Source organism: Hypanus sabinus, unplaced genomic scaffold (genome assembly GCF_030144855.1).
Source record: "Hypanus sabinus isolate sHypSab1 unplaced genomic scaffold, sHypSab1.hap1 scaffold_986, whole genome shotgun sequence".
NCBI classification, from domain to species: domain Eukaryota; kingdom Metazoa; phylum Chordata; class Chondrichthyes; order Myliobatiformes; family Dasyatidae; genus Hypanus; species Hypanus sabinus.
In genome coordinates this window covers 11,615-21,485 of record NW_026781842.1, presented here as the reverse complement: position 1 = coordinate 21,485, position 9,871 = coordinate 11,615, and the positions used below count along the sequence as shown (strand labels likewise).

Here is a 9,871-nt window from a genome sequence, read left to right as displayed (position 1 = left end):
TCCGTCCCTTCCTGTCCCCCACCTCCGTCGGGTGAGTCAGGCCAGATTGCCGTTGCCCTGCGGTTGGTTCCGTCCCTTCCTGTCCCCCACCTCCGTCGGGTAAGTCAGGCCAGATTGCCGTTGCCCTGCGGTTGGTTCCATCCTCTCCTGTCCCCCACCTCCGTCGGGTAAGTCAGGCCAGATTGCCGTTGCCCTGCGGTTGGTTCCGTCCCTTCCTGTCCCCCACCTCCGTCGGGTAAGTCAGGCCAGATTGCCGTTGCCCTGCGGTTGGTTCCGTCCCTTCCTGTCCCCCACCTCCGTCGGGTGAGTCAGGCCAGATTGCCGTTGCCCTGCGGTTGGTTCCGTCCCTTCCTGTCCCCCACCTCCGTCGGGTGAGTCAGGCCAGATTGCCGTTGCCCTGCGGTTGGTTCCGTCCCTTCCTGTCCCCCACCTCCGTCGGGTAAGTCAGGCCAGATTGCCGTTGCCCTGCGGTTGGTTCCGTCCCTTCCTGTTCCTCACCTCCGTCGGGTGAGTCAGGCCAGGTTGCCGTTGCCCTGCGGTTGGTTCCGTCCCTTCCTGTCCCCCACCTCCGTCGGGTGAGTCAGGCCAGATTGCCGTTGCCCTGCGGTTGGTTCCGTCCCTTCCTGTCCCTCACCTCCGTCGGGTGAGTCAGGCCAGATTGCCGTTGCCCTGCGGTTGGTTCCGTCCCTTCCTGTCCCCCACCTCCGTCGGGTGAGTCAGGCCAGATTGCCGTTGCCCTGCGGTTGGTTCCGTCCCTTCCTGTCCCTCACCTCCGTCGGGTAAGTCAGGCCAGATTGCCGTTGCCCTGGGGTTGGTTCCGTCCCTTCCTGTCCCTCACCTCCGTCGGGTGAGTCAGGCCAGATTGCCGTTGCCCTGCGGTTGGTTCCGTCCCTTCCTGTCCCCCACCTCCGTCGGGTGAGTCAGGCCAGATTGCCGTTGCCCTGGGGTTGGTTCCGTCCCTTCCTGTCCCCCATCTCCGTCGGGTGAGTCAGGCCAGATTGCCGTTGCCCTGCGGTTGGTTCCGTCCCTTCCTGTCCCCCACCTCCGTCGGGTAAGTCAGGCCAGATTGCCGTTGCCCTGGGGTTGGTTCCGTCCCTTCCTGTCCCCCATCTCCGTCGGGTGAGTCAGGCCAGATTGCCGTTGCCCTGCGGTTGGTTCCGTCCCTTCCTGTCCCCCATCTCCGTCGGGTGAGTCAGGCCAGATTGCCGTTGCCCTGCGGTTGGTTCCGTCCCTTCCTGTCCCCCACCTCCGTCGGGTGAGTCAGGCCAGATTGCCGTTGCCCTGCGGTTGGTTCCGTCCCTTCCTGTCCCCCACCTCCGTCGGGTGAGTCAGGCCAGATTGCCGTTGCCCTGCGGTTGGTTCCGTCCCTTCCTGTCCCCCACCTCCGTCGGGTGAGTCAGGCCAGATTGCCGTTGCCCTGCGGTTGGTTCCGTCCCTTCCTGTCCCCCACCTCCGTCGGGTAAGTCAGGCCAGATTGCCGTTGCCCTGCGGTTGGTTCCGTCCCTTCCTGTCCCCCACCTCCGTCGGGTGAGTCAGGCCAGATTGCCGTTGCCCTGCGGTTGGTTCCGTCCCTTCCTGTCCCCCACCTCCGTCGGGTAAGTCAGGCCAGATTGCCGTTGCCCTGCGGTTGGTTCTGTCCCTTCCTGTCCCCCACCTCCGTCGGGTGAGTCAGGCCAGATTGCCGTTGCCCTGCGGTTGGTTCCGTCCCTTCCTGTCCCCCACCTCCGTCGGGTAAGTCAGGCCAGGTTGCCGTTGCCCTGCGGTTGGTTCCGTCCCTTCCTGTCCCCCACCTCCGTCGGGTAAGCCAGGCCAGATTGCCGTTGCCCTGGGGTTGGTTCCGTCCCTTCCTGTCCCCCACCTCCGTCGGGTGAGTCAGGCCAGGTTGCCGTTGCCCTGCGGTTGGTTCCGTCCCTTCCTGTCCCCCATCTCCGTCGGGTAAGTCAGGCCAGATTGCCGTTGCCCTGCGGTTGGTTCCGTCCTCTCCTGTCCCCCACCTCCGTCGGGTGAGTCAGGCCAGATTGCCGTTGCCCTGCGGTTGGTTCCGTCCCTTCCTGTCCCCCACCTCCGTCGGGTTGTGCCCCGCGTCCTGCCCAGGCGTTCCGCGGCCCACCCAGGAGGCTAGCCTACTTGAACTCCTTGAAGTCCCCAGCCTCAAGCCAAGCCTAAAGACCTCCTTGAACTAAAGGTCTCCACAAACGTCATGGTCTCAACAACTTGTCCTGTCCTTTAGTTTTGTCCAATCCTGTTCTCATTACTTCAGTGTCTGCAGCCTGCATTTGGGTCCAGTCTCCATGCCCCCCATATGACAAAACTCTCTTTGCAGGACCCCCTCCCCATTCCTACCCGCGTCACAGGTCCCTACGTGGACCACAGCATCCAGCTGATCACCCTCCCTCCTGAGAATACCGAGAACTCGATCCGAGATATCGCAGACCCTGGCACAAGGGAGGCAACAGACCATTCGGGATTCTCGATCTCTCCCACAGAACCTCCTGTGCTGTGTCTGTGAGACTGGGTTCGATGGAGCTTTCACTGTGTGCTGTGTCTGTGAGACTGGGTTCGATGGAGCTTTCACTGTGTGCTGTGTCTGTGAGACTGGGTTCGATGGAGCTTTCACTGGGTGCTGTGTCTGTGAGACTGGGATCGGTGGAGCTTTCACTGTGTGCTGTGTCTGTGAGACTGGGATCGGTGGAGCTTTCACTGTGTGCTGTGTCTGTGAGACTGGGATCGGTGGAGCTTTCACTGTGTGCTGTGTCTGTGAGACTGGGTTCGATGGAGCTTTCACTGTGTGCTGTGTCTGAGACTGGGATCGATGGAGCTTTCACTGTGTGCTGTGTCTGTGAGACTGGGTTCGATGGAGCTTTCACTGTGTGCTGTATCTGTGATACTGGGATCGATGGAGCTTTCACTGTGTGCTGTGTCTGTGAGACTGGGTTCGATGGAGCTTTCACTGTGTGCTGTGTCTGTGAGACTGGGTTCGATGGAGCTTTCACTGTGTGCTGTGTCTGTGAGACTGGGTTCGATGGAGCTTTCACTGTGTGCTGTGTCTGTGAGACTGGGTTCGACGGAGCTTTCACTGTGTGCTGTGTCTGTGAGACTGGGATCGGTGGAGCTTTCACTGTGTGCTGTGTCTGTGAGACTGGGTTCGATGGAGCTTTCACTGTGTGCTGTGTCTGTGAGACTGGGTTCGATGGAGCTTTCACTGTGTGCTGTGTCTGTGAGACTGGGTTCGATGGAGCTTTCACTGTGCTGTGTCTGTGAGACTGGGATCGGTGGAGCTTTCACTGTGTGCTGTGTCTGTGAGACTGGGTTCGATGGAGCTTTCACTGTGTGCTGTGTCTGTGAGACTGGGTTCGATGGAGCTTTCACTGTGTGCTGTGTCTGTGAGACTGGGATCGGTGGAGCTTTCACTGTGTGCTGTGTCTGTGAGACTGGGTTCGATGGAGCTTTCAATCTGTGCTGTGTCTGTGAGACTGGGTTCGATGGAGCTTTCACTATGTGCTGTGTCTGTGAGACTGGGTTCGATGGAGCTTTCACTGTGTGCTGTGTCTGTGAGACTGGGTTCGATGGAGCTTTCACTGTGTGCTGTGTCTGTGAGACTGGGTTCGATAGAGCTTTCACTATGTGCTGTGTCTGTGAGACTGGGTTCGACGGAGCTTTCACTGTGTGCTGTGTCTGTGAGACTGGGTTCGATGGAGCTTTCACTGTGTGCTGTGTCTGTGAGACTGGGATCGAAGGAGCTTTCACTATGTGCTGTGTCTGTGAGACTGGGATCGACAGAGCTTTCACTGTGTGCTGTGTCTGCGAGACTGGGATCGATGGAGCTTTCACTGTGTGCTGTGTCTGTGAGACTGGGTTCGAAGGAGCTTTCACTGTGTGCTGTGTCTGTGAGACTGGGTTCGACGGAGCTTTCAGCGTCCGCTGCGTCTGTGAGGCTGAGTCGGGCGGCGCCGTGGAGGTCCATAGCGGGGGTATTCCCTGCTGCCACTGGCGTGGGATGGCGAGTCTGTCAGGACCCTGGGGACTTGTGGAAACTGTGTGGTGGTTTCTTTCAAACTTAGTCTTTTAACATCTTTGGACTATTTTTACCGTGCCCATGGTCTGTTTTTTATGAAACTATCGTATTGTCTGCACTGTTGTAACTACATGTTGTAACTATGTGGTTTTGTGCAGGTCTTGTAGCTTTAGTTTTTGGTCTTGTTTGTCTGGTGGATTTAGAGCTCCTTTCGGGGAACGCACTAAGACGGTAGCGCGATATTAATATGCAGCAGCCTCTCCGGACCCTGGATTGGGGATTGCCAAAGGTTATGTGGATTTTCTGGTGTAGTCTGTTTTGTCATGCGCTTTGTGATATGATTCTGGAGGAACGTTGTCTCATTTTGTAACTGCATTGCATTTGTGGTTTCTGAATGATAATAAACTGAATCTGAATCTGAACCCCTGAAACTCCTGTCTATTTCTGCCTCTGCCTCCCGAATGATCCGAAGTTCATCCAGCTCCAGCTGCAGTTCCCTAACACGGTTTGGCAGGAGCTGCATCTGGATGCACCTTTCACAGTGCTCGCCCTGACTTCCCACATACTGCAAACGGAGCACTAACTGCGGCCTCCATTATCTACTTCTGTTAATTAGATTAACAGTGAGGCCTTACCTCACTGGGAGCAAACTCATCCTCAGCCTCTCGAGCCAAAGCTTTCCTACTCTGTCTCCCACCCCTCCGTTAATCTGCTCGCTTTTCAAACTCACGCTGATCTCACAGGCTGACCTTCACGGGTTTGCGCAGTGTGCCCCGTTCAAACTGCCGAAGAAGTTACCTTCCCCCTCTCAATCTGCTCGCTTTTTAAACTCTCCCGTTGTTCTCTCAGGCCGACCTTCATGCATTTGCTCAGTCATGCCCTGTTCAAACTGCCGAAGATTGACCTGTAGTACCTTCTATGTATTCATTAGTCAACATTTTTCATCATACTCAGCTGGAACAAAACAGGAGAGGAATTACAGAATGCAGGAGGTTTTGGATGATAGCTTTTCCTTTCTATGGGACAACCTGAAATTCGCGAGAAGTAATTAAGTTGGTTGCTGCACTGGAGGAGTTGGCGAGTAGTACTGCTAAGGTTTTAACTGATGTCCAGACCCAGATTAAGGATTTAACTACTGAAATAGTGGCTCTGAGGATGGTAGTCTTACAGAATAGGATGGCATTGCATTCATTGCTAGCATAAAAGGCTATGTGCTGTAATAGGAAAGGAATGCTGTACTTATATTCCAGATGGGGCTTCTAATATTACAGATCTATCTCAGCATATCATTCAGGAAATCCAGAGTAAAGATACATGGGTTTACCGATGGTAAGGGAACCTGGCCATAGCCTTTTAACATTTTTGGAGACTTCTGGAGAATGCTTCTGCATGTAGCTTTGATAATAGTTTTAATTATAACAATAGTAATTCTTATAAGGTATGTTAGTCCCCTTCTGCATGTAGCTTTGATAATAGTTTTAATTATAACAATAGTAATTCTTATAAGGTATGTTAGTCCCCTTCTGCATGTAGCTTGTTATAAACACGATGGATTATTTTAGTTTATCAACAAATGATAAAAGGAGGGAATGATAAAGTCTTAAGGGGATTCTCAGATTCCTGTAAATGATTAAGGTTGAGTCTGTGTATTCTGGTTTGAGAATGGCTACAGCATGTTTGAGCAGCTGCTCTATGCAGTGAGATGATGTCAGCACTTTTGATAATTTCACACCTTTTGATTTTGGGTTAAAAAAGCTCCAAAACCCACAAAAGGATGTCTCCTGACTTTTCACACCTTTTAGTTTTTTTTATATATTTTCTCTCCATTTAGAAAATAGTCAAGCATTTCATTAATTCCACCAAAGTGCATCAGCATACAATTCCCAGCGCTGTATTCCATCTGCTATTCCTTTGCCCATTCTCCTAATCTAAGTCCTTATGTAGCGTCTACAGTTCCTCAAAGCAGCCTGCCCCTCCACCTATCATCATATTGCCTGAACACTTTGTAACAAAGCCATCAACTCCAACACACAAATCATTGACATATAATGTAAAACGAAGTGGTCCCAACACAGACCCCTGTGGAACACCACAAGGCCCCGGCAGCCTTTATTCCCATTCTTTGTCTCCTGACAATCCGCAAATGCTTTATACAGCCGAAGGGTTTCGGCCCAAAACATTGACTGTACTTTTTCCCAGAGATGATGCCGGGCCTGCTGGGTTTCACCGGCATTTTGTGTGTGTTGCTTGGATTTCCAGCATCTGCAGATTTTCTCTTGCTAATGCTCTATCCATGCTGGAACCTTTCCTGTAATACCATGGACCCATAGCTTGTTAAGCAGCCTCATGTGTAACACTTCATCAAAGGCCTTCTCAAAATCCAAGTGCACAACATCAACCCCCCGATTCTCCTTTGTCTATTCTACTTGTTACTACTTCAAAGAATTCCAACAGATTTGTCAGGCAAGATTCTCCCTTGAGGAAACCATACCGAAAATGGTCTATTTTATCATGTCACCCTGAGACATCATCCTGAATAATCTACTCTCCGGACCACTGAGGTCAGAACATCTGGCCCACAGTTTCTTCTGCCTCGCTCCCTTCTTGCCTGAACCATTCCAGAATTCACTGATTCTTGAAAGATCATTACTAATGCCTCCATGATCTCTTAAACCACCTCTGTCAGAACCCTGGGGTGAACACCATCTGGTCCAGTTGAATTTTCTACCTTCAGACCTTTCAGTTTCCCAGGAACCTTCTATCTAAACATGATAACTTCACACACTTCATGCCCCCTGATATCTGGAATTTCCACCATTCTGCTAATATCTTACACTGTGAAGGCTGATGCAAAATACCTATTTATTTCATCTGCTATTTTGTTGTCCCCCATTACTACCTGTTGAACCATTACATCGGTTCCCAGGTGTCCGAAATCTACTCCTGCCTCTCTTTTACACTTCAAATGTGTGAAGAAACTTGCTGCTTAGAATCGTTAAGAACAGAAACAACTTGTCTTTTGCCAATTATGTTGCCAGCCAGTGAGTCCAACCTACCTGCATTTGGTGTACAACCTTCTAAACATCTGCTATCAAACAAGGTTTTTTCATATACTTGCTTCTATGTCACTGTGTCCGGGAGCTCATCACAAATACACATCTCACTATGCATGAAAAAGCTGCCCAGAGATCCTTTTCAAATCACTCATTCTGACCTTCAACCCTGGCCCTCTTTTTCTCGTCTCCCACCCTGGGAGAGGAGAAGGCAATACAGAGGGGGTGGGAAGAGAAATGGGGAGAGAGAGAGAGAAAGGGGAGAAAGAGAAGGGGAGGGAGAGAGAAAGGGTGAGGGAAGCCATGGAAAGAGAAAGGGGTGGGGCAGAGAGAGGCAGACAGGGGAGGAGCAAGACAGGGAGAGGTAGAGAGAGAGAAAGAGAAAGACATCTGCCCTCTCTCTCCAAGAATCTGAACGATGTAAAGTCTGCTGTGTCATTTCACCACCTTCCATCTATTCACAACTTCAACAATTTACACAGTCTTCAAACATTTTCTCCATAAGTACATTAAATGACAAAATTTTAAGGAAATAAACCCACATCTAAGCAGAAACTCATTCAGCCGAGGCTGCCCACCCACACTCACCTGTGCAGGAGACTCCAGCGTCCTCTGCGTGGGAGCAGTTATTCACCCCCCATGGGCTGGCTGGGCACTGGTCGAGAGCAGGCTCTGTCCCCTTACACTTCACCCCATCCAGCCAGATCTTCCCAGTGCCCTCTCCGTAGGAGGCATCTGTTGTTACCGACTCAGATGTCCCACAGTTCAAAATCCTGCAGACCACGTCCGCTTCACTCCTATTCCAGCTCCTGCCACAGACGGTGCCCCAGGTAGAGTTATGATAGACCTCGACTCTCCCAGAGCACATGTTGTTCCCGTTCACCAGCCGGATGGGGACCGGGCCTGGAACCGAGAAGGGAATGAGGTTAAAATGAGGATTCAGTCTCTGAGTGATGAGAGAGAAGCATTACACTGTGATTCCACGTCACTCTGTCAATGAGGCAATCAGAACTGAACACAACATTCCGAATGTGGTCCAATCAGAGATTTATAGAGCTGCAATATTACCTCACGGCTCTGGAACCCAATCCCTTGACAAATGAAGGCCAACCCACCATGAGCCTTCTTCACCACCATATCAACTTGTGTGGCAACTTTGAGGGATCTACGCATGTGGACCCCGAGATTCCACTGTTCCTCCACGCTGCCATTGAATCTCAACACTAACCTTGTACTCTGACCTTCCGAAGTGAATAATTTACCCTTCTGCAGGCTGAACTTCATCTGCCAGTGTTTCTCCCAGCTCTGCAACCTAGCAATGTCCTGATGAAGCCTGCAGCCTTCCACACTATCCACAAAAGTACAAACCTCAGTGTGCGAATCCCTGCAATTTCTACCAAGAGAAAGTCTGCAGATGCTGGAAATCCCAGCAACACACACAACATGCTGTGGGAGCTCAGCAGGCCAGGCAGCGTCTGGGAAAAGAGTACAGACGACATTTCGAGCCCAACCCCATTGGCAGGACTGGAGAAAGATGGGGTGAAGGTGCCCAATGAAGCGGCGTCAGGGGGGATATGGTGATAGGAGGAGGGAGAGAGGTGGTGACGGGAGGGGAGGGATGTGGTGATAGGAGGAGGGAGAGAGGTGGTGATATGAGAGGAGGGATGTGGTGATAGGAGGAGGGAGAGAGGTGGTGACGGGAGGGGAGGGATGTGGTGATAGGAGGAGGGAGAGAGGTGGTGACGGGAGGGGAGGGATGTGGTGATAGGAGGAGGGAGAGAGGTGGTGACGGGAGGGGAGGGATGTGGTGATAGGAGGAGGGAGAGAGGTGGTGATGTGAGGGGAGGGATGTGGTGATAGGAGGAGGTAGAGGGGTGGTGATATGAGGGAGGGATGTGGTGATAGGAGGAGGGAGAGGGGTGGTGACGGGAGGGGAGGGATGTGGTGATAGGAGGAGGGAGAGAGGTGGTGACGGGAGGGGAGGGATGTGGTGATAGGAGGAGGGAGAGAGGTGGTGATATGAGGGGAGGGATGTGGTGATAGGAGGAGGGAGAGAGGTGGTGATGTGAGGGAGGGATGTGGTGATAGGAGGAGGGAGAGAGGTGGTGACGGGAGGGGAGGGATGTGTGATAGGAGGAGGGAGAGAGGTGGTGATGGGAGGGGAGGGATGTGGTGATAGGAGGAGGGAGAGAGGTGGTGATATGAGGGGAGGGATGTGGTGATAGGAGGAGGGAGAGAGGTGGTGACGGGAGGGGGGAGGGATGTGGTGATAGGAGGAGGGAGAGAGGTGGTGATATGAGGGGAGGGATGTGGTGATAGGAGGAGGGAGAGAGGTGGTGACGGGAGGGGAGGGATGTGGTGATAGGAGGAGGGAGAGAGGTGGTGATGTGAGGGGAGGGATGTGGTGATAGGAGGAGGGAGAGAGGTGGTGACGGGAGGGGAGGGATGTGGTGATAGGAGGAGGGAGAGAGGTGGTGATATGAGGGGAGGGATGTGGTGATAGGAGGAGGGAGAGAGGTGGTGATGGGAGGGGAGGGATGTGGTGATAGGAGGAGGGAGAGAGGTGGTGATATGAGGGGAGGGATGTGGTGATAGGAGGAGGGAGAGAGGTGGTGACGGGAGGGGAGGGATGTGGTGATAGGAGGAGGGAGAGAGGTGGTGACGGGAGGGGAGGGATGTGGTGATAGGAGGAGGGAGAGAGGTGGTGACGGGAGGGAGGGATGTGGTGATAGGAGGAGGGAGAGAGGTGGTGACGGGAGGGGAGGGATGTGGTGATAGGAGGAGGGAGAGAGGTGGTGACGGG

General features: G+C 53.0%; 1 protein-coding gene across 1 annotated transcript; it reads left to right on the top strand.

Annotated features, from left to right (window-relative positions):
• The first annotated feature begins 1,641 nt into the window (after nt 1-1,641).
• Nucleotides 1,642-4,437, top strand: LOC132390610 (cell death abnormality protein 1-like). Its single transcript, XM_059963210.1, has 2 exons — nt 1,642-1,745; nt 1,814-4,437. The coding sequence occupies exon 2, from the start codon at nt 2,813-2,815 to the stop codon at nt 4,067-4,069; it is 1,257 nt and encodes a 418-aa protein (XP_059819193.1). The 5' UTR covers nt 1,642-1,745; nt 1,814-2,812; the 3' UTR covers nt 4,070-4,437.
• The last annotated feature ends 5,434 nt before the right edge of the window (nt 4,438-9,871 follow it).